The 23,689-nt window shown below is 33.6% G+C and overlaps 4 protein-coding genes across 5 annotated transcripts; 2 read left to right on the forward strand and 2 right to left on the reverse strand.

Annotated features, from left to right (window-relative positions):
* Positions 1–1,348: 1,348 nt before the first annotated feature.
* LOC143913174 (kelch-like protein 7) lies at positions 1,349–3,972 on the reverse strand. Its single transcript, XM_077432819.1, has 11 exons — positions 3,950–3,972; positions 3,724–3,858; positions 3,495–3,637; positions 3,237–3,409; positions 2,960–3,157; positions 2,715–2,873; positions 2,511–2,651; positions 2,274–2,437; positions 1,950–2,193; positions 1,694–1,871; positions 1,349–1,619 (listed from the first exon to the last, which is right to left on the reverse strand). The coding sequence occupies exons 2-11, from the start codon at positions 3,837–3,839 to the stop codon at positions 1,474–1,476; spliced, it is 1,662 nt and encodes a 553-aa protein (XP_077288945.1). The 5' UTR covers positions 3,840–3,858; positions 3,950–3,972; the 3' UTR covers positions 1,349–1,473.
* A 386-nt stretch (positions 3,973–4,358) lies between these two features.
* IntS4 (integrator complex subunit 4) lies at positions 4,359–10,851 on the forward strand. Its single transcript, XM_077433839.1, has 15 exons — positions 4,359–6,647; positions 6,725–7,282; positions 7,362–7,537; positions 7,805–7,997; positions 8,067–8,250; positions 8,320–8,525; positions 8,599–8,721; positions 8,798–8,933; positions 9,004–9,141; positions 9,214–9,403; positions 9,479–9,661; positions 9,747–9,928; positions 10,030–10,172; positions 10,253–10,472; positions 10,554–10,851. Exons 1-15 carry the CDS (start codon positions 6,597–6,599, stop codon positions 10,760–10,762), a joined length of 2,892 nt encoding a protein of 963 aa, XP_077289965.1. The 5' UTR covers positions 4,359–6,596; the 3' UTR covers positions 10,763–10,851.
* Positions 10,852–12,349: 1,498 nt separating this feature from the next.
* Positions 12,350–14,483, forward strand: LOC143913459 (stromal cell-derived factor 2). Its single transcript, XM_077433276.1, has 4 exons — positions 12,350–12,530; positions 12,859–13,054; positions 13,163–13,387; positions 13,461–14,483. Exons 1-4 carry the CDS (start codon positions 12,443–12,445, stop codon positions 13,630–13,632), a joined length of 681 nt encoding a protein of 226 aa, XP_077289402.1. The 5' UTR covers positions 12,350–12,442; the 3' UTR covers positions 13,633–14,483.
* LOC143913458 (circadian clock-controlled protein daywake-like) lies at positions 14,356–23,016 on the reverse strand. 2 transcript variants are annotated; one of them, XM_077433273.1, is made up of 7 exons: positions 22,855–23,016; positions 22,329–22,580; positions 16,222–16,364; positions 16,044–16,138; positions 15,836–15,969; positions 14,820–14,969; positions 14,356–14,732 (listed from the first exon to the last, which is right to left on the reverse strand). In XM_077433273.1, the coding sequence occupies exons 2-7, from the start codon at positions 22,501–22,503 to the stop codon at positions 14,578–14,580; spliced, it is 852 nt and encodes a 283-aa protein (XP_077289399.1). In that variant the 5' UTR covers positions 22,504–22,580; positions 22,855–23,016; the 3' UTR covers positions 14,356–14,577. The 2 variants fall into 2 exon arrangements, with proteins under 2 accessions (XP_077289399.1, XP_077289400.1); XM_077433274.1 differs by having other exon boundaries at positions 22,329–22,555; positions 22,855–22,945.
* Positions 23,017–23,689: the final 673 nt, after the last annotated feature.

Here is a 23,689-nt window from a genome sequence, read left to right on the forward strand (position 1 = left end):
CTGAGGTTTTAAGGCTAAATTATTATTATTATAAGTCTAGGTCTGAGATTTTAAGATTAAATCATCGATATAAAGTTCTGAAGTGGTTGTGGATTATTTATATACATACATCCTTTTATTAAAATAACCGCAATGTAGTTAGATTACATGTTTTTCAGTGGTCATTTGATCTCGAATTTTCTGTAAATGAAGCGATCAATATACCAATAAATTGATTATTCGGTGACTTTTATGGGATATGGAGACGTGTTGTAAAACCAGAGCTAGTTCATATCCTTTTCATTTAATTTCATTTGTCTGATTTATAATAGAACTGCTATATGGAGGAGGATGAATGAAATTTGACCGGTGGGAAGGAATTAATGTGAAACCTAGCAATGTATTTAATCCTGTACGAACACACAGATTCAAACACTAGCATATTTGAACATTCTTGACATTTTACAAAAATATATATTCACCGCAACATCCGCGATATTTTTTGGATCACATTTTATCCATAATACATATAATAATATATGTATCTATTACCTCCATGTGTATCTTATTTACTATGAATATGTGGCGTTAAAACCACAAACAAACATGTTTACGTATGTTATTTTCTTTATATACATATGTATACATAAGTGTTATCACCTTGCTTTTATTTAGATGCATAAAAAATAGCGTAATTTATTTTATTAAATATAAAATTTTCTGAAATTAGTTTTTGTAAATCAATAAAGAAATGCAACTGCTTCGGTTAGGCTTTTGTCAGACATATGTACATATGTAGAGTTGTAAGTCGAGAATATTCTCGGAGAACGAGAATATTCTGAGAATATTCTGGCATTGCTCGATTGGGTGAGTTTAAAAAGTACACTTTTATTTATAAAAAATTGTAATATACGTTAGAAATTTTAACGTAGATCGAAGATTACGGTATTCTAACTTAGAATACCTTTATATGCATCGCATACCAATTTTTTTGGTTCTAAATATTGAAAGCTGCAGATTTGAATAGTGTAAAAATACAAAAAAAAAAGAAACGTTTTTATTTTTACAAGGCTTTTATTATATAGTAAAGTGAAAATATAAACAATTCCACTAAATGTGAATGCTTAAAACAATTCTGAAACAGTGTGACTAGAAAAAATCTAAGAAAGTATGTGTGAATATATTATTTATTTTCTGAGTAGAATTTTTACTATAATTATGTGTGCTAAGGTTTATATTTTACAAATTAAGATCGTTCTTCATTTTCAAAGAATCCATTTTTCACTCAATGTAAAATTTTCGGCTCATCTAAATGAGGAACTTGATTTGGATGGGTATATTACAAATTTAAATGAAAAAGATATTGTTTAAAATAATAATAATTTTATTTGTGTTTCGATTTGTAGAAATTTACATAACAATCACTTAAAAATATTTCATTCATATTTTATATGTGTACATGTGTACCTACATATATGTATGCACATATGGAAATTAAATGTCAGACTTATATGGAATGACATGTGCCATTAAGGGCGATCCAAATCTTGTTTTGCCAAGACTCGTTTTGGGTTCCCAATTTCTATTTGTATCATCGTATTCAAAAACATCGGCTGTTTTCACATCTCTACTTTTTCCACCTAAAAATTAAATTAAAGTTTACAGATTAGCTTATATTCGCTGCTTGCATAATTTAGTTGTTTGTAAAGCTCACCTATGCAAAGCAATTTGTTTCGAAATGCACAAAGACTGAGTCCATATAGAGGCTTCGCTAGTTTGATAAAATTTGTCCAGGTTTTTGCTCTTGGATTGTAGTACTCAACACTGTCAATATTTTCCATTTCCGAGTTGCTACCACCAGCGACATATATATATCCATTGAATATAACGCTCTAGAAATAATGGAACCAAATTTTTATATTTGGTCATCATTAATGATAGCCCATTGATAAGTTTTAAAAGATGTTCACCGAATGACCTTCTCTTCTCTGATTCATTGGAGTGCAAAAGGACCAAGAATTGTTATTTGTTGAGTATATTTGTAGTTTATTTGTGATTCTTTCATTATTATTGTCGTTTGTTCGCCCGCCCATCACATAAATAGTGTCGCCAATAACAACAGAAGAGTGTCCAGCAACTGCCAGGTTCATTGGAGCAACATTCATATCCCATTTTTCTTCCAACTTTTCTTGCATCTCCTTCTTACTATTCCACCTGTTCGAAAGCAATTGGACGATAAATTAAATTTCAGAACTTCTATATACAATAGTTTTATTCTTGCACTTCATGAACACCTTTCAACTGATGACAGAATGACATTTCTTTCAGTATATCCTCCCATGACGTATACATAACTGGATGATTTGTCAGAGATTGTCACTGCTGAAGATCTCCAGCGTTTTTTGTGTATTTGTTTCAATTTCCGTGTTTTACCATCGATCAAATTAATGCAGACAACCTAAAAATAATAAGTTTCGTTTTATTGAAACCCAATTAAAAATATATAGTCGACAACTTCAATGAAATGTTACCTTTGCAGAACTTGATCCGCCAATGATCAATAATAAATCGTCGACCACAGTTGATGCGTACTCTGATCTGAATACATCAAAATGCTTGCTTGTGTTCCATTTATTTGTTTTACAGTCGTATATTTCAAATACATCTCGATTCTAAAAATAAACATACGATTAAATCATTATCATAAAATCAAACAATATTGGTACAAAGCTTACAGCATGTTCCGATGTTCCGACAAGTGCAATTTTTTCAATTTTCCAACGCCGATCAGTATTTAATATTTTCTTTGACAAAATCGATTCGACCGTCTCATTAATAATTTTTTTGTATTCCTGGCTTGAGTAATAGTTTGATAGAACGTCAGTGAAGTTAATCTGTAAATAATGCTACTTGTTATCAAAAAGTTTCATAAAATGTGCACATATTATAAATTTATACTATTTCATCTTCACATATCTACCTCCATCGTTAGCGCTGGTAACTTAACGTATCCTAGCAGATTTTGTAATTGGGCTTTTCGTTGTTGATCGTCTTCCTCCACCCACATTTTTATAGATTTCAATACGTGCATTTCTGAAGAAACATTTAAATAATCCGATTTGATGATTTCGATCAAATATGTGATTGGCAGCCGAAGGAAATCTTTGGTCAGGTACAACTGTAACAAAATGAACTGCATAAAAGATATGTATTTAATTGTCTTTTATAAAAGAACATCTTTCATAATCAAAACTCACTTTCTCAAAGTGGAGTAGGATCAAGTCAATCGCTGTTTCTATCGACTTTGGATCATTCGAAAGCGTCAAAACTTCTAAGCAGTTTTTTTCGTCTATTGTTTCGTAATATACAGTTGTTATCTGCAACTGGGTAGCGAGTATCTTAAATTTCTCGTACAGATCCTTGTCGGTGTCTGAAATCGTATTTAAAAAATAAAGTATAACAAAAAATATATGCTATGATAGTTGAATTATCTGGATGCATTTAATAGCTCTTACCTATAATCCCAGTGTAACAAAATTTAAAAATGGCATCAATGACTACGTCGTCGAAATCCTTAAATATGTTGTTCACGTATTCCACACTTTGTTTTATGAATATTTCACTGCATATTGATAGCACAACCATATGGGCATAGATGCTGCAATTATATTGTAGAACGATTGTATAATAATTGTCGTTTTCAACTAATTAAAATTTATTTTTAGTGATAAAAAAATATGATACCTCCGGTTGCGAACAGTATATTTAACATCAGTGTAATTTTGATGATTAGCGGCAATATATAATTTTTCGAATCTACTTTTCGCAAACTCTGAATTCGCCTCAATACGGTATCTCATTTTTAAAAAGTTGGTAATTCTGCTTATAAGTAAAAAAGTTGCTTATAAGTAAATTACACGCACATATGTACTAATATAATATATGTGTGTATGTAGTTAGTAGGACTTACACATCGGTTGAGATCCTAACGGTGAATGTGGATTGAGTGAAAAGCCTTTGGTATATAAGAGATTTCATATCTTTTAAGATAAAGCCCACAAGATAAGAGTTCAGGATTTTTTTTAAATATAAATAAATAAATTCTAGGATTGGGATTTTAAGATTAATTTTTTGGACAATTTTTATTTACATTTCTTTTCAGCAGGCGATAGGAGTAAAACGACGGAGCGGTTTGGATTAGTGGCTGCCAACCTTTTAGACGTCACGGACCACTAAATTCATAATTTTAATCCCACGAACCACTGATATGTTTTTTTTTTAGTTATAGCATTTATGTTTTATTATATTTAATATAATAAAAAACAAATCCTTATTACTAGTAGCACTTTTAAAGATTGTTTATTTATAACGAAACTATTATTTTAAGTTGGATTATTACATAATAATCAAAGCTTATTTAAGTTATACACATTATTTTAATGTGATTTCTCAATTGTTTGAAATATGTTTACTGATATTTAGTGCTATTGACGTTACTTCAATAAGGAGAGCCGTTTTTATTCCAAACCAATATTGGTATCGAGTTTTACATACTTGCTGTGACAGATGAAAGTGTCTTTTAGCACAAATACATTTATTTTTTTTGAAAAATGAATCAAAACATACAAGCTTAAACTGGTTTGGTGATTATTTCGCAAAAAGCGATCTTGTGGACGTCACTAAAATCTCGATCACCGAACATCTGGCACCCAAAAACTCCATCAATCGAATGTCACACACGCGAAATTATACTGACGAGAACTCGAGTGCCAAAAATTTCATATTCGCGATTTTTGTGGCAACGATTGTCGTGCAATAGTCCGTTTACCATTTAAACTACCCCGACGTGCGTCTTTTTATTATTTCCCCTCTCCATTACAATTCGGGAATTTAGTGCAAAATAAAAGGGAAAATTATCATTTAGAATATCAGAATTTCTTAGAATTCTTTTATTATAAGTCAAATGCACGACTTCGAAGCCAATATTTGCCACGTTATTGCCGATATACTGAACATAAATAAACAATCCTCTTACAAACACAATCAGTGTTTTCATAGACCGTGATCCGGTCAACACACCTTCCCACATTCTACACTTCCTCTAGTGCCAAAACCATGTCGAAAGATTGAACAGCTGTCAACTATCGATAAAACAACTGTCAACTATCGAATCATGGCACGTAATGGGCGTATATATCTCCACGATGGCCAAAAAGACGGATACGGTACGTTGACGGATGTTGCTGTAAAGGTATGAACAGAAAATGCCGACTACAGCTGTAAGCCCTACGTGGCGGAAACGTGACGTATGACATGAACAGACCTATACGGCCGGATACCTGCTGAAGTCGGTTCGCACCGATTAGGTATGAACAGACCTTTATTCGAACCAACCGCGGCCCCATATGCCCGATATCGATTTTTAAACACAAATGGCATAACATTATCTTCCAATATAGCCAATATCATGACCTTTACCAAGGTTTTTATGTGCTTTATTTCATTTTAAAGTTCTATACCTCTAAAAAACATTCTTTACTTACTTGACATTTGACAAAAACATCTTTGAGATCTGTTGGAACACATTTTATATACATGCATACAATATGTATTTATTATTCTCCATGTGTATCTTATTTATTGTGAAAATGTGGCTTTAAAACCACAAAAAAAATGTTTTCATACATATGTAGATGTTATTGTCTTATAAACCGCAAAAAATATTTTTATGAGCTGTATAATTTTGTTATCAACCTCTGATTTATCATCACCAATTTTATTTACAATATATGCTTCCAGTTACGTATAGGCACTACGGAATCATTGTTCCGTCCCGCAAAAAATGTTTGACCACATAAAGCCCGTTATTATTTCATATTCAATTTCTGAAATAAGTTTTTTAATCAATAAAGGAATGTGACAGCTTCAGCTAGGCTTTTCTCACAGACAGGTTAAAAATTGAAAAAGGGGTAGAGCAATAAGATATGTACTATCTCTCCTAAGTTATTCAATGCGGAATACATAGGGTTGAAAGCCGTTTTTAAATAAAAAAAAATGCTACATTGCCTGAAGAAAAAAACATTTTGATTATTGTGTTTTGCCAGTGATGACGTATGAAAATGAAACTTGGACATTGATATTGAAATGATACAAAGTCTAATGTACTCAAAGGAGTATGAAACACTATATGCTTGGCATAACACGGAGAGATTATGACAAGGGTGGTTGATATGGTTCGGTGATTACTGGTCACAAATTACTCGTCACAAAGTCACTAAAATCTCTATAACGGAACATCTGGCAGCCGAAAAGTCCATCATACTAACGATAACTATCATACTAACAAAAACTCGAGTACCAAATATTCCGCATTTGCGGTTTTCATAGCAAAAATTGTCTTTGTGACCATCGCAATGTGACTAATAATCCAATTACCGTAAATAATGATGATGATTTGATAATTGGTTCAACTGCACATGGCCACATTATTATCTGCGCATGGCCACATTATTGCATTTGACGTTTGATATGACGTTTGTTGGCGTCTACGAGGCATATTAGATTTCAAGGGTGTTTGCGGGGGCGAAGGCTCAGGGGGAGCAGGTGCCACATTAAAAATGGCGGCACTCCTCAAAAAGCGTGCTCTGGCAGAATATGGACACATCCAGGTACAACATTTAAAATCTTGTATCTAACCATAACCTCAATGTACCGCGCTTATTTACAATACCTATGTATAATTTAGGAACCGCCGACGAAGAAGTTGAATCTTGTAAAGAAACCGCTCATCGGGAGTTCGGCGGCCGTTTTCATAGGCATGTTGGACAAATGCAAAACGAGCAATGACGCACTTCAATTACTATTGAGAATTTCAGATTGCCTGCAGTTCCAAGAGTCAGATGTCGAGGAAGCCATAAAGAAGTTAGCCGAACACTTCCTGTCGGAGGAAGGGTCAGCCGTGCGCATGAAAATACTGTGGATGTTCTGCGACATCGGACTAGAATGCCCCGGTGCAGATGTAAACCACCTGGTCGATGAAACTATCACTCTGCTTAAAAATGAAGAATCTCACAAAGTTATCGCTCAAGGTATTACGACGATGCTGAAACTCGGCGCCAAGATAAACAATGATGATTTTCACCTAAGATTGATAGCCGTTGCTAAAGAATATTTGAAAGACACAAGCCATCGCGTCAAATGTCAATGCCTACTATTGATCAGCGAACTATTTCCGGAATCATTGGAAAAGTGTATCGAAGCAGAGACTATCATGAAATTGATCGCTGATTATACATATTCTCAGGTTTATTTATGAATAGATTTACCGCTATAATTTAAATTTAAATGATGTAGTTTTTGTATAATTTGTTCATTATATTTAGGATGCTCGTGTTCGCTGTCAAGCTTTTGAAGCAATGTTGGTAATGGATAAAAGAGGATTATCGCTCGATCCTAAACTGTATGATCAAGTATGTCCCGCGCTTTCTGATGATTACGAAATTGTTAGACAAGTAGCGTTGAAGTTAGTGCATTTATTCGGAAATAAATATCCTGAAAAGTGAGTTACTTTAATTACTTATATTTTGAGTATTGTCGTATCTTCTTTAACCCATACATAGATAGACAGCTGCTGTATTTTGTACTGTATTGCAATTTATATATGTATTAATAGTAATATTTATGAAAAAATGTATTTGTGAAAAGAATCTGGAATAATCAATCACGCTTGATAAAGATTGTTTATATAGAATTCTATTATAGAGGAGGGTGGCGGTTTTTATTTGATTTTGCAATAATAATAATAATAATGATTTATTCTTTTTAGTATGATAACTCTACCTGATGGTGAGACTACACTCCGACTTGTCGATGATGCTTTTGTTCGAATCTGTGGCGCCGTGAATGATCTATCCATGGTAACAAGGGCTTTGGCTTGTTCGCTCCTCGGAGGAGTGCAAAAAGTCAGTCAAAAGTTCTTACAACAGACTCTGGACAAAAAATTGATGAGCAACATGCGAGTACGTATTTAATGCACATTTTTACACGCGATATAGAAATAAATTTAATAATATTAATTTTTTTTGTAGCGTAAGTTGACCGCTCATGAACGAGGTGCTCAATTGCTTGCATCCGGCGAGTGGGCTGATGGTCGTCGTTGGGGTGCCGACAATCCTCGTGAGCATTTACATGATGCTCATATTGCTCCGCTCTCGCTTATGGCAGGTGGTGCTGCGGGAGCTTTCGTACACGGATTGGAAGATGAATTCCTCGGTAATGTTGTATCCATCGTGTTAATTGTAATACATTATGTAATTGATTTAATTTAATTTAATATTACAGAAGTGCGCTCAGCCGCCGTCGAATCCGTCTGCCAGTTGGCTCTGAACAATCCGACCTTCGCTATAACTTCTCTTGACTTTCTAGTCGACATGTTCAACGATGAAATTGAAGATGTGCGATTGAAAGCTATCGATAGTCTTACAAAAATTTCGAGTCACATCATCTTGAGAGAGGATCAATTAGAAACCATTCTTGGAGCGTTGGAGGTGAAGTATTGAAGTTTCCGTAATCAGTTTCTTGTATATTTGTAACTGTTATTAAATTTGAAGTGCGTTTTAGGATTTCTCTATAGATGTTCGAGAAGGTTTGCATAGGATGCTGGCCTCGAGTACATTAGCGTCGAAAGTTTGCCTTGAAATGTGCGTTGATAAAATACTTGACAACCTTAAGAAGTATCCGCAGGTGTTTATTTATTCTATGCTGAATAGAATTTCTTTGATTGATTTGTTTTTATACGATTAACGTTTCATTATTGCAGGATAAAAGATCGACGTATAGATGTTTGCAAAAAATTGGTGCCTCTCATCCGGAACTGACTTTACCACTTGTACCACAATTATTAAACATACATCCGTTCTTTGATATGCCTCAACCAGATGTTGAAGACCCATCTTGTAATATTTGTATATTATTTTAAACAACTGACTGCACTTAGTAGACTATTTATAACCAACGAATTTTCAGATATTTGTATTTTGATTCTTGTATTGAACGCTGCTCAGCATTGTAGTGCTATGTTGCAATTATTTGAAGAACATACAACAAAACATTACTCATATTTGAGAGATACCATGCCTCATTTAGTACCTCAATTACGTATTGGTAAATTTTGATTAGTTTTGCTCGGATTATTTTAATTTGTATCATATTTAATTGAAATATATGTCCTTGTAGGTGATTCTTTAATGTCGGATGCTGCAGCTCTTTCCAACGACAACAACAATACGGTAAAAGTACCTCCAGAAGAAATTGCTTCCAACACACGCAATCTTCTCGATACGATAATGTCAAATGTGGACAATGCCGGAACTTCAACTCGAGTCCGAACTACAATTTTATCTGCTGCTCAAAACCAATTGAACCGGTGAATAATACAGTTTATTTATATCATTAAATTAAATTTGTTATTGTATATATTTGATGTACGTTTTGATTTCAGCCTTGCCCAAATAGATCCGGCAATAAGCGGTGGCGCTAATTTTACAGCTTTGTATCTCGGCTGCGAGTTGCTTTTATGCTCCGTCTTATCTAATAGAGTTTGGAATAATCCTGCAGCCTTAGCTTCTCCACAGGGTTTGATTATCAAAAATAATATATCGACATTGATGACTAATTGTTTGAAGTAATTTAATTTTACATTATTATTAAGCATTTTTCAACACTTTTTCTATAATTTAATTTGCTTATTGATGTGACACATTTTCAAGATTACAGCATTTGTTCGTTGGATGTACAAATGAAGACATTTCAGCTGTGAAGCAGCTAAGCTTGCGTGCTTTGGTTCTACAACTTGTTTATATAGTGCGAGGTAGCAACCAATCTGCTTTAGCACCTTGCCATGCGCTATTACTTGAGATTGAAGAGTTAGATCGGTTCCTTATAGAATTTGGTAAAGATTTTGTCTTTAAATACATATGTACATATGTATTTGTATATTTTCCATATATTGGTTCCTAAATTTCTTTTTAATATTGTAATAATCGTTTGTAGGTTCGGAACTTGATCAATTTACCATTGGAGTTTTCCAACAGTTGGCCACTCTAGCGGAACCGAAACCAGGACCCGTGGCTCGTTGCTTGTTGCCGTTGTTGAAAAGTGTGCCTCCGTCACAAACTCCTAGACCAAATCCAAATGTAATTAGTTCATCCCATTTTTTTTTTATTATAATCTTGAAGTATTCATACTGATTAATTGTACCATTGTTTTTTTTTAGATAAGGATGTGTACAGCTTGTATTATAGAACCGACAGGTGATACGGAGACTGCAGTGAAATTTACAGCGGGTCTTATAGCAGCTGTTCCTTTAGAAGCCGAGGTGTTGCATATTCGAGACCCTTCAACGTTGCGCGTCAGAGTTAAATATCCCGATCAGCTTGTACAAATAAGTGTTCCAAGATCAGGTCATTTAAGAAAACTTGATATGGTTGAGAAAGGTAATATTTTATTATATGCATTTATTTCCTCATAACATTTAGAATTGCGAATTGACTCTAAAGATTTTATTTTTGTTTTAGAGGGGGCTGAAAATGGTTCAAATTTAAGATTAATTACTAAAGTGTTGGTTTCACATCAAGTGTGGACAGATACAAGTCCGATTGAAATATCCTTGTGTTTGGCTGTGCCGAAACAGATCGGAATGGGCAAGAAAGAAGTAGCCCTTATCGATCTTTGTAAACCTGTTAAGGTTAATATGGCACCTAATGCCATTAAAAGAGGAATATAATTTGTGCTTTAATATTAGTTGTATGAAAAAAATTGTATTTTCGATGAAATCAAATTAAAAAACAAATTTAATTTTTGTTTTATTTTTTGAGCACTGTTTTTCTGACATATTAGTATGCCTCAAATTATTTTAATTCTTGGCCATGTTTAACACGTTCAACGCGGCGTGTACCACCGGTGGCCACGCGGATAGTGCTATAGCAGACTATAATTTTACGGTTCCACTTCATTGAGCACCCCAACACTAAAATTCCTATAAAATTCTAAAGATTTAGGGACAACTCATTATATAGTGATTTAATGCCGTCAAGCGTAATTGGGTGCCGATACGCGTGACAGTGCCGCCACATGGGCAAATGTATGAAATCATGCGCCGGGCTGAATGTGTTATAAAGGAATTTAATTGTTTTATGTCCATTGTGTTGAAGATTCGTTTTAATTTTCTTGTATTTTACTTGTTCGAGTTGTATCTACTTATTTATAATTGGTCCCTCAATACTGAGGATCGTGACTTCCATAAGCTCGGGTGTGGTTAGCAACTTTTCTCAAATCTTCTTTGGAAACGGTATTTCGAAGTGCTTCGACGACAGAATTGCCAAGAGTCGACCTGATCTGATTAGTCCACCATATAGGAGATCTTCCCTTTCTTCTTCCCCTCTATGGCCCCAACCACAAAAAGCTTTTCCGGGCTATTGTCGTCTCCTCGCCACGTATCCAAAAAACTGGAGAATTCGTCGCAAAAATATTTTTGAGGGTTCGGTGATTATTCCGCAAAAAGCGATCTCGCGCACGTCACTAAAAACTTTATCACGGAACACCTGGCACCCAAAAACTCCATCACGTGAAATAACGATACCTTGACCTCGACCTCATAACGAGACCTCGAGTGCCAGATATTACGTATTCGCGATTTTTGTGGCAACGATTGTCGTGCACGCGATCGCAATTTGCGCAATAATCCGTTTACCATTTTTGAGAGAAGATCTTTAATGTGTAACTCCTTCAGAATTTATTGAAACATTGGTTCGGGGCACACGTATTCTGTCCGAAAGAGAGTTTTATACAGCGAACTAAAAAGGGACCTTCTGAATACGGCAATACGGCTCTTTTCTCTTTACCTCCATTGACCGACCAAATAGGCCAGTTGGTAGTGTCAGAGTAGCAGGTAAACTGACGCTGGTGACCACGAAATCGTGGTAGGGAGGCGACTGCCCTAAGCTTCATTACGAATCAGTTCTGTTCACTTCATATTGTTCGTGTATGATGAATGCGACACAATAGTGAGCAGTATAAATAAAACATTTCTTGAATCTCAACTATCAATCAATTGAATTGAATCACCAAAAATATACATATAAGGAGAAATGTGTGTGAGCACTGCCCCAGTTGCCCGGTTCGGTGATTATTGGTCACAAGGCACTCCTCCAAGTCACTAAAATCTCTAATAACGGAACATCTGGCAGCCGAAAAGTCCATCATACTAATGAGAACTTGAGTGCCAAATATTGCGTATTCGCGATTTTCAAGGCAAAAATTGTCTTTGTGACCACCGCAATGTGACTAATAGTCCAATTACCCAGTTGCCCACACACATTTGAGCCACCACGCCGACCGTTTGATATTTTTCAATGCTCGATTTATATTGCGCTACGGCCGCTCGCGAATTGATAGCAATTTAACAATGGCGGGCGTTGCATTGACGTCTGTCATGTCGACCCTTAGTTCGATCCTTGCCGTAATTTTAATCATCAGCATCGATCACATACACGGTATTTAGAGCATTTATTACCATATATATTATAATTTTCAATGTTTATCGTATTCTATACGGGTTTTCATTCAAAAACATATGGCACTTTTACCACTCACGTGTCGCTATTCCATTGGCTGTCAATACGAAATTACGTGGCCCTCGAATACTTTCCGCATTTGATAAGAATATCAATTGGCACTTTTGAAACAATTGAACCATTATGAATTTAATTAATTAAAAAAAAATATATATATTTTTTGTATGTTCCATATGGAATATACTCTTTCGTACTACATATGAAATAATCCATCACCTATAATATATTCTTTTAAACATAATTTCAGCATATAAGACCGAATTTGTAACATGTGGATCAATCCTCAAGCTGCTCAACACAGATCTCAATCTAAGATTGCATTCACACGATGTTAAGTACGGAACTGGCTCGGGACAACAATCAGTGACAGCCATTGATCTCCAAGAAGATAACAACAGTCATTGGCAAATTAAAGCTGAAACTGGAAAACAGTGCAAAAGAGGGTAAACATCATCAACGTACATATATATATATATATATATATATACATGTGTAATACATTGCACATATGTGTTCATATATATATATATATTTTTATTTTTTATTTTTAGCGATCCGATTAAGTGTGGTACTACAATTCGTATATTCCATATAGCCACTCTCAAAAACCTACATTCGCATCATTTCTCATCTCCATTGTCTAGCAATCAGGAGATTTCTTGCTATGGAGATTCTCAAGGTGAGGGAGATACTGGAGATCATTGGACGGTCGTTTGTAACAATGATTTCTGGAGACGGGACACTCCCGTTAAATTCAAACACATAGATACGGATGCGTGAGTGAATTTTTTTCATTATTATTACATATTTTATTTTAGAATTTGTGTTGATTTTTTAAATAAATTTTAGATATTTAGCTGGTTCGGGACGTACTTTTGGACGTCCTATCAACGGTCAAGGTGAAGTCGTCGGTGTAAATTCATTATACAGTGCATATACAGATTGGCAAGCTGCTGAAGGACTATTTATACATCCGGACGATTTAGGGGCAAATAATGCTATTCTGCATACGGAATTATAATAATAATTAAATTAATTTTTAAAACAATATGAACGTATGGTAATTTGCAAATTTTCCTATTTAATGTACGAAGAAGACTCAATATAAATATTGTGAATTAATTTATTGTTTACTCAGTTGTCTGTAATGAGTTATAAATTTTTTATATTCCATTTTACAATATTGCAGTGGTGAGCTAGTAAGTCAAGATTTTAAGGAATTTCTCATACATATGTATATAAGGGTAAACCTTTTTTCAACTTTACCAAACGATGAATAAAAGACGAATAGTTGCTGACAAACAAAAAGGGTGTTGATTTCATAAAAAAAATATTTTTTTTACTGTCAATTAAGATAATATGTTATGTATGAAAGAAAATGAAACTAAAATGACTTACTAGCTTATTGCCGATCTGTTGCAATAGTAGACTGACGGTATTGTTTGATACTTGTCGCACGCCAATGAAAGACTTCGCTCAAAGGTATCCTTTCTTCAAAAAAAAAATCGCAATCTTACTTAAATGTAGTAATTTAATTTAGGTATTTATTGGACGATAGCTAACCATTGCGATTTTCACGTCTGACGAGTGATAAATAAGGTGTTTTCTATACGTTTTCATAGAGCTGTGTTTTAGTTTAATATTATGTATTGTGTTATGTGTGCAATTTTTACTGTATTTGTATTTATTATGGATTTTGGAATACAAAGATAATTGAGTCAAAAAAAAAAAAAACTAGGCAATTCACACAACCACAGTATCCTTATAGAATGTGATTTGTATATAAAATATATCAATATGATAAAAAAAGTAGTCGTATTTTTTTAACCTTTTATTATTTTAAAAATATACATGTCATTATCATATGTTATCAGTGATTGTCGTTTTTGTCATCGTTGAATCACCGAAACGTTAAAGCTCTTGAATTATCTTATTATTTTATCACGGTAACTAATTTGAAATTATATTAAGGGAATGGTAAGAGTTCGTCGAGTGGAAAACTTCCTGAAATCCTGTTGGCGATTTTCTTGAACAAGTTAGAACAGGTCCTTTCAATGAACGGCTTGGAAGCTCTCAAGAATTCTCCCTTGTTTTGGTTCAACACTTCGTTAGCTATGCTATCTGCAAATTAATAATTACGGATAGAGTACGGTTGTTCATATTATATTTTTTATTATTGAAGTATTGTTTATATTCACAAAGTTTTACCTAATTGTTGATCACCATTGAACAAATTGGTTATGTGGAGTGAATAATCTTGCACTTCTATATCGGTAGTTACACTGCTGAACTTCAAATATTCTTTTCCATTTTTTTCTTCCAATTTTCCTTGTAAGAGGATTTCCGCAAAGCATTTAGCTAAAATTTTATAATATTGCAACTTAAATATATTTTATATTTTTAGTTTGTATCCTATATACGTATGTATGTATGTATATACAACAAAGACTATTGTGTGTGTGTGTAAATTGTTTCTGATTGGCTGTCGTTATCGAAAAACTAGTGTTGTGCCCGTTGATTTGAACACTTGGCTTCGGAAAGGAATTGATACACGAATTAAAATCTCTCTCTCTCTCTCTCTCTCTTGTCTCTCTTCGATGGTTCGCTTTTAGACGATACTTTTGTTAACAATGACCATTCTATGCATTCTACTTCTATGGTTATAATCGCGCGCGCGTATTCGAAATGATGAATGAATGTGTGTACGCTCCGCGCAGTGCATCTGACGCTGACGCTACCCGTTCTAACTCACTCAATATCAGGAGCACGTATAAGACGCTCCACACCCCCCACTTCCCCTCGTCTCCTCGATATAATCGGTCGACACGCCACATCTCTATGCATATCATATACTCCTGGTATTCTAAAATTTGTTTTTTTGAAATTTCCATACTTGTCCACGCATCCGTCACAAACATACATCGCGTCCGTTTTTGTATATATTATATACTAGTGTTTTTACCCGGCTTCGCTCGGTATTTGTATTGTAAACCGCTTAAACATGGCCAATCTAATAGTAAACATTATATTAAATTTATTTGAATAGTTTTATTTTATTTAAATTTATTTGAATATTCATTTTTTCGATGACGTCACGGATTTACTAACCAACAATACTTACATACTTACAAAGTCTCTTTCGAAATTATATATTAGATATTATACTGAGCAAAGTCAGGTGGAACCATCATAAAGTATATAATATATTTTGAAATTTTACTCACTTGCATTAGTTTCAATATGGCCTTTGCCATGGACTGGTATGGCTAGCAAACGTGCATCCAGATCATATTTGCCGTCAAATTCCAACCGCGGGAAATATACCCTGCCTTTGATTTGCAACGAGTCTAGGTCGACGCTGTAATATTAAATACAATAATTAATTCGAATAATTAAATTTCGTTTGGTATAATTTTTAGAATCGATGATTACTGTAAACTTTTCAGTTTGAAGTTGCTAGCGCCGGTCACTTTGACATCTCTTCCGACGGCTTTGAATCTAATCACGTTCCCTTGATCTACGACTAACTAAAAGGTTAAAATTATCATGAGTGTTGTTTCAAAATGGTGGTTCAAATCTGTATATACATATGTAGGTGTGATTAAAATACCTCCGGTATGACGAACGGTTCAATCGACGGAACTTTCAACTCGGGTATACCTTCGGTGAGTTTCGGTCTTAGAAGCTCTATTGAGTTTTTAACACAATCGCTTATTGTGTCGGGATCTCTCTTACACACTTTGATATAATCAGCTGTAACAAAAAGTTATAATTCATTATTTTTATGCTGCAAAACGATTTCTTCAACAAACCTGGGACAATGCTAATCATTTGCCATATATGTAAATAGACTACAATCAAATAAGTATGTGCTAGATACCAAATAAATAAAACGTCCACGTTCCAGTGAAATTATACTTTCACCAGTAGAAGTATACTTTCGCCAACTCAGTTGCTGAAAGTATATCACACAAATCAGGACACAAATCCCACGCAAAGGAGTGAAAATTTTAGACAAAGTTGATCCGAGTGTCGGTGTATGAGTTTTGATTTGCACTTGACTTTGATATTGAAGTAAGATGTGTAATTGATTTTTATTAAAAATTTTATGTAATATTCAGGAACAAGACACAAATCAGAACATTGAAAACATGCCGTCAACTTGGATGCCAGTTCATAATAGCACAAGGTGATAATTTTTTCCAAATTCAAAACCAGGACATTATTTCCAAAAATATATTTCTAAGTACTTCAATTATTTAAAACGAAGATTAAAGAATCATGGAAGCACATTTATGAAGAATTGAATTCATTTTCTTGAATGCTCTTATAAAATTCTACACAAGACTGGTTAAAATTATACTAAGTGATTGGCAAACATTTTAAGGTTTTCAACATTTAGTTCCGTTTCATCACTGGACTATATATTGTTCATCAAAGTAAAAAAATCCTTCGGTCAGCACATTTGCTTAATTTGCCAATATTTTTGTAGGAGACATCATTTTCGCCGAAGAATTTGTATATTTATCCATCTATTAGATAAAAATAATTCTATTACATAAAAAAGTGTACTGGTTTTATCTCACGACTTACCAGGACTGATACTCAAAAAACCAGTACTGTCCTGGTAAAATCAGTATGAATGGTCACCTTATAATAGCACCAATTGAAAGAAATTACTGGGGACTGTCCAATTTATGAAAAATAGGGCATCACATTTAGGAATCAACCGGTCCTGATATGAAGCTGTATTTGGACAAACTGCAAAATTTGTAAATAGAAGTAATTGTAAAGTATTCGGAATATGAACTCTCTAAAATGTCAGGGAGAGTATACTTTCACTGTAAGTGTGTAATCACAAACATATATGTATATGCAGGGGCAGGTCGTGACTTTAAAAACAGGTGGGGTAAAAGGAGGCTAGAAACCCCCCCTTCATATTTTTTTTCCAAAAAAAAATTGCACTTAATATATTTTTTAGTAAAATTTAATGCAAGGAAAAAAACTTTTTTTCAACAAATTATCGACTTAATTTATATGTTCTGAAAAATCAAAAATATGATTAATTAAAAAAATTTAATGACAAATTGTCATATTGTGATTGACAATTTAAGCATAGTATGTATATACATATTTAAAATATGTTGAAATGTCGAAAAATATTGACGATGTCGTTTATTTTTCAAATCGTATAGACCCCTTTCGAAGCCAACTAAAAGCGACCTTCTGTATACGGTAATATGGACTTTTTTGTCTACGCCCAACGCACAGTACCAATCCTGGCGACCACGGGACCACGGCAGATGAGCGACTGCCCCGAACTGAATTACGAACCGGTTACAAACTAACCCCGTGGTGAGCGGGATAAACAAACACTTGAGACACCAACAATATACAAAAACTATTCTCTTGTTTGGTTAGGAGAAATGTGTGTGGGGCAGTCAGAGAAATGTAATATTAATAGAAGTGGCTTTAGGTGTTCTTCTGTTGTCAAGTGAAATTCTGTCCACGGACAGATCTAAATAATTTTAGCATCAGTCGTATTTGACGCTTGGTGCTCGACTTATGTCCGATAAAAACTTCTCTGTTTGTTTATATTACTCGCAAGATGGGCATGCATCGCTAAAAATTGCACAATACATTCAAAAACACACAATAAACAACATGGGATACATTTTTATAAGTAAATTGATCCGATTGTATTCCGTGCGATGTAGCGTATTTATAGAGACGTATCGCGTAAAATTAACAACAATTATTTATTCGTAAGGGCCCCTCTATTCTTATTACATCTCTCTGGGGGCAGTGCTCGGTTTCCCTTAAAGACGAGCCACCACTGTGTTTATGTATGCATAGAATATAATTCAAACCATAATAACAAGTTGCTGATTTTTATAAGTCACTGAATGTATCTGCAAGTTGTAATGTGCATTACATTAAAGAGTTTCTGCGTATATCTTCAATAGCTATCTGAGATCATGACAGTTTATATCCCAAACGAACCACTTTCAATCTTGTTGTATGTATATTGATAGACTAATATGCATTTATTGAGTATGGAATTATCCAATAAATAATCTATAATATTAGCATTGAACAATTTACATGTATATATAATCTATTATAATTTAATAAGAATATGTAATAATCATATATTAGATATATACATAATATAAACATGGCAGGCATTTGCATTTTGATTGTAGGGGAAATTTAAATTGCTTTATCATTCAAAATATAGTGCGTCACCGCAGTTCTGTAACACGTAAATGATCTTTAATCATGAAGATGATTTGCACACTCCTTTGATTTGATGGATTGAACATACATACATACATACATATAACTAGAAAAAAAACCAACAATTTAATAAACTCTTTGAAAAATTTTAATTAGCCGTTATTGTGATTATTTATTAGTGTCTTGTCATTGTAATTGTGAAAATGATGTCATTTTTAATATCAGATGAGAACAAAGTTCGCATGAGATGTACAATTATTACCTGGTTTATTGGTTAGTATTAACTCCTAATTGAATGTTAACGTACATACGTACATATGTATGTATGTATGATCCCATTACTTGCATACAAAACAGACTTATGGAATTATATTTTAAACTTCTTCAATTGTAAGGAACTGTTGTCGCGATTGTAAATTAGCATATGTACCTGATGTTAATTTTAATTCAATCGATTCCATGAAATACATACATTGCAGCAATACACTTTACATTTGTTCGGCATTATAATATATAATACAATAACCATTGTTTGCATTGTGGATTTATTTGTATTATATTGTAATAGACGATTCATATCATGTAAATGTTATACACACGACACCGGGAAATCATTAATTCAATCAAATTGACCATTTAAAGCTCTCACTTCAAGAACAACTCTAGTGTTCGTATATTAAATATTACGTACATAGAACATTAATGGATTTTCTTCAATTATGCATATTTATTTATTTATTTTTATTTTCTACATATATACCAGGAAGGCCTTACAGGTAAACTCCAATGCGCCTTCCTGGCCAATTACAAATTAAAATTACAATGCAGCATTTTTATTACAAGTCGTTGAATTACGAGACACTTAAAAACTCGCAAATTAACGAGACATCTATGAATTGTACATACATTTTATTGTACATTAATCAAATAGTGGTGACATAGTAGGTAGGAAGGATTTTTTTTATCCAATTTTTAAACGGGAACCTTTTCAACAATGAAATCAGAGAAAATTGGCAAATTCTGATAGGAAACGATCGACCTGGTGTCACAAATATCCAAGTCTGACCAGCAGCACTATATATGTACTAAGAAAAATACTTTTCAATCTAGGTTAGCTCATGGGATCGAACCCGGCGCCTCTCGACGCTAAGCAGAAGCTTAACGAGCTATGCTGCAGGCTAAATACGTACATATTTTCAATATATTTGTTAGTACAACTGCGACTAATATGTACAAAACATAATACATAAATAACTAGTTGATTTTGATTTTATTCAGGGTTAGCCAGCCTAGAGTATGGCGGATGAAAAGCACCTGGGCCCTGTGCAATACCGAGGTCTGGCCGTAAAACCATCGGTTGGCCAGTGCTTCGTCGTCAAGCATTGACTTCCTCCCCGGCCGTCGAAATAAACAGTTGTGCAGGGTGACCGTAAAAAAGTCGACAGTGACAAAGTCGAAAATGTTCGTTTACCATGCATACATATGAAAAACGGTTAGTATATATATATCAGTGGCGTACGGTAAATCTCTCTCTCCCCCCGTCGTACATCCTCACTTAATTTGCGCAAGCAGGATACAACAGGAACTAGAGAAACAGGCTTTTCCTCCCGTATCCTGCGCGCGCACATTAAACAAGGCTGTATGACAAAAAGAGAGATAATTTCACCGCATGCCACTGATATATATTATATATACATAGTACTGTTTACCATGCACCCTTTTTATTTGATCTTTCGACTTAAGATCTTTCGATTTCCGATCTTTGCCTTCCGATATTTGCTTTTTCGACCTTTTCACTTTCAGTGCCGTGAGGTAGACCCAGTTGTGCATTACCAACACAGCCGTCTCACTTGCCCTACACTCATAACGCCCCCAAAAATGAAAAAGAAGGAAAAGAACGTCGAAAAAAATAGATTTCATTTACAAAACGGTTATGAAACCACCAATGGTTGCATTACCGTTTCAGGTCCGAAGACAAGGGTCGTCCGTTTTGCTTCGTTTTGCAAAAAAAATATTTTTCTTTTAATTTCATGGCGACTAACAAAACATTGCATAAATTATAATGGAGATCAAGTCTCCTTTTTATTATTTTTATATTGTATTTATGCCGTATATTATTAAGATTTTTTGGGGCCCAAAATTTTTTTCTTACCCGACCCCCGTCTGGAGAAGGCCGGCCTCGAGTTTATTTTCGCATTGAGAACAAATGCAAGTAGTTTCATTTAATGGTCTTAATTTTTGTGAGCTATTTTATGACATCCGCAATTTCAACAACATCAACAATCTATTACTTACTATTATTAATACAAATACCGTAGTGTGTGTGTGTGTGTGTGTGTGTGTGTAGTTCGTTTCTGATTGGCTGTCTTTAAATATTCGTTTTTTTCGATTCAAACATATTTAATAATAAAACATATGAATGTTATGAACTACGCACATGCGCAGAAGGCTTTGCGCCTGTCGCAGATATAGTACCTGCAAATAGCCACAACCTATTTTAATATATTTAATATGTAATTTAATTTCCGGTTTGACTTTTTTACACACTTAAGGTTTATTATTTAATAAATTAGTAAGCTGTTAACAAAAATTCACAATGAATAGAAAAAAAAATTGGATGTGATCAACCCATGACTTTAACTATGAATTTGAGGAATATAAGAAGGTCACAAAATAAAATTCGATATCGAACTGTACAGACACATTAACACATACCGGCAGCATTATGAAATACTAATCATTATTTTTTACTTTCATCACATTAATACAAGAATTATACTTGATTTTTTTCATGAAGATCACACATGCTTAAGGGGTCGAAAAAAATAGTGGAAGAAAAATCGAACAAGAGTAAACTGCCACTTCCGGTTGAGGGATGCTTACCAAATTTTATACATAACTTGGTATTACGCTTAAACTTGTAGATATGAAATTTCAGTTCAATAAATTGAAAAGGTTTCTGGGAAAAACATAAAAAACCTCGATTCTCTTGAGTAAAAGTTCTACTTCCGGTTCAGATAAATTAAAAAAATATATATAAGGTAATAAAAATTATTATTTCTATTAAATGTAAATTTTTTTTAATCCCATTGAGTTAGTGGTTTGGCAGATAATTGAATTCAAAACTAAAAAAAAGAGGACACCTATATATAAGGGGAGGTACCATTTCCAGTCAACTTAAAAATTTGAAAAAAATTGTACGTCGTGTCGATAAGAATTTCAGTGAACTATACTAAGTTTCAATCCAAAATACACAGACACACACACATTTTTTCTAGAACATGAAAACGTGATCAGTGAACGATTCTGAGTTCAAATCAGTCAAAATCTCGAGTTCAAATTTTCGCATGATCACAAAACTTCATCTATTGTTACTACGCACATAGACAAAGTAAAAATATTCATGAATTTTATGGCGAAACAGAAAAAAAATTGATTTGTAATAAAATAAAGCAATTTAAAAGCGAAAATATTTACGAATTGTTCCATCGCAGAATCTCCAAGAGAGCGCTTGTAGAAAGAAAACGAAGAAAATTGCTTTCTCAAATACAGCCATCTTCAAGGTAATCTGTTTGGTTGACAAGGTACGTGTATAGAACCTTAACCGACGGAAGTTAAACTGGTTAAGATCTAAACTCTGATGCTGCTGCATTATTTATATACACACGGTGACGTATTTGTGACGAGACAGCAATACACAATACCTGTACAAAACAAAAGGTGACGCAACTGCAAAGAAAAGGTTGCTTTAATTGATTCCATCAACAATTTTCAGCCTTAAATTAAAATAAATCCATTTAAAATTAACACATTATTGGAGATTGTGAATCGAAATGTAACGTTATCCGGACCGATGGGGGCGTTATTTACGCCCTCAATGCCGACTTTTAACCCATTCCTCAATTATCCAAATCAACTTTGTATGCATGCATTATCTGATTGTGATTAACTTAATCGTGTACGAACATTGAATAATATGTACAATTAATAATTGACATTTAACCTTTTCGTCGTAACGTTGTATGCAATTGATGAGTAGCAGGCGTTTCCCGGATTGCACCAATTGCGACTATTTTTAAAAACAATAATTGTAGAATCAATATATTGTGCAATTATTTATCATTATATTATATGTACATCAGATGTAAAAACGGCAAATTTATGTGCTTGTTTTAAAACCAGTTTTTTATACGTATTCAAATTAAGATAATAAAAAATAGTATCAATAAGGAAAATTATTTTAAATTAAAATATAAGATTATTTAATTTAGGTGTCATCAATCCAATTGCTTTAATTAGATATTGAATCTTTCCGATCATTTGCGTTTAAATGATTGATGAATACATTAATGTGCACTTCTTTCATATCATTTTATTGTTGAGATTAGTAATCGAAGTGGTATTAATTTATAATTATAAAATCACATTATGTATAAATTAATATACAATATTCACGTAGTTGATTTAATGAGTTGTCAACATACTGTATGAGATCATGCAGGCGCCTAATTTTTATATTCGGATACATTACAAATATATGTATATATTATCCATATTATAAAGTAGGTACGAAATATAAAATTTTATAGAATTGCATGGTGTGAATTTTGATATGTTTAATAACATTGAGCGACAAAAAATCACGTTTTTGAGTTATCAGAGCGGAGACTAACCAATATTTACTAAGTTTGACTCACTGAATTCGAATACGATAGTGATTTTTTTTTGGTTAGTGATCGTTTATGAGATATGGGCGTTTAAAAAAACGCGCGATTTTTATAGTTTTTTGGCATTTGCGGTCTTTAACTCAAAGTATTGAAGTTGAAGTGAATTGAATT

The sequence above is a fragment of the Arctopsyche grandis genome, chromosome 6 (assembly GCF_051622035.1).
Source record: "Arctopsyche grandis isolate Sample6627 chromosome 6, ASM5162203v2, whole genome shotgun sequence".
Lineage (NCBI taxonomy): Eukaryota > Metazoa > Arthropoda > Insecta > Trichoptera > Hydropsychidae > Arctopsyche > Arctopsyche grandis.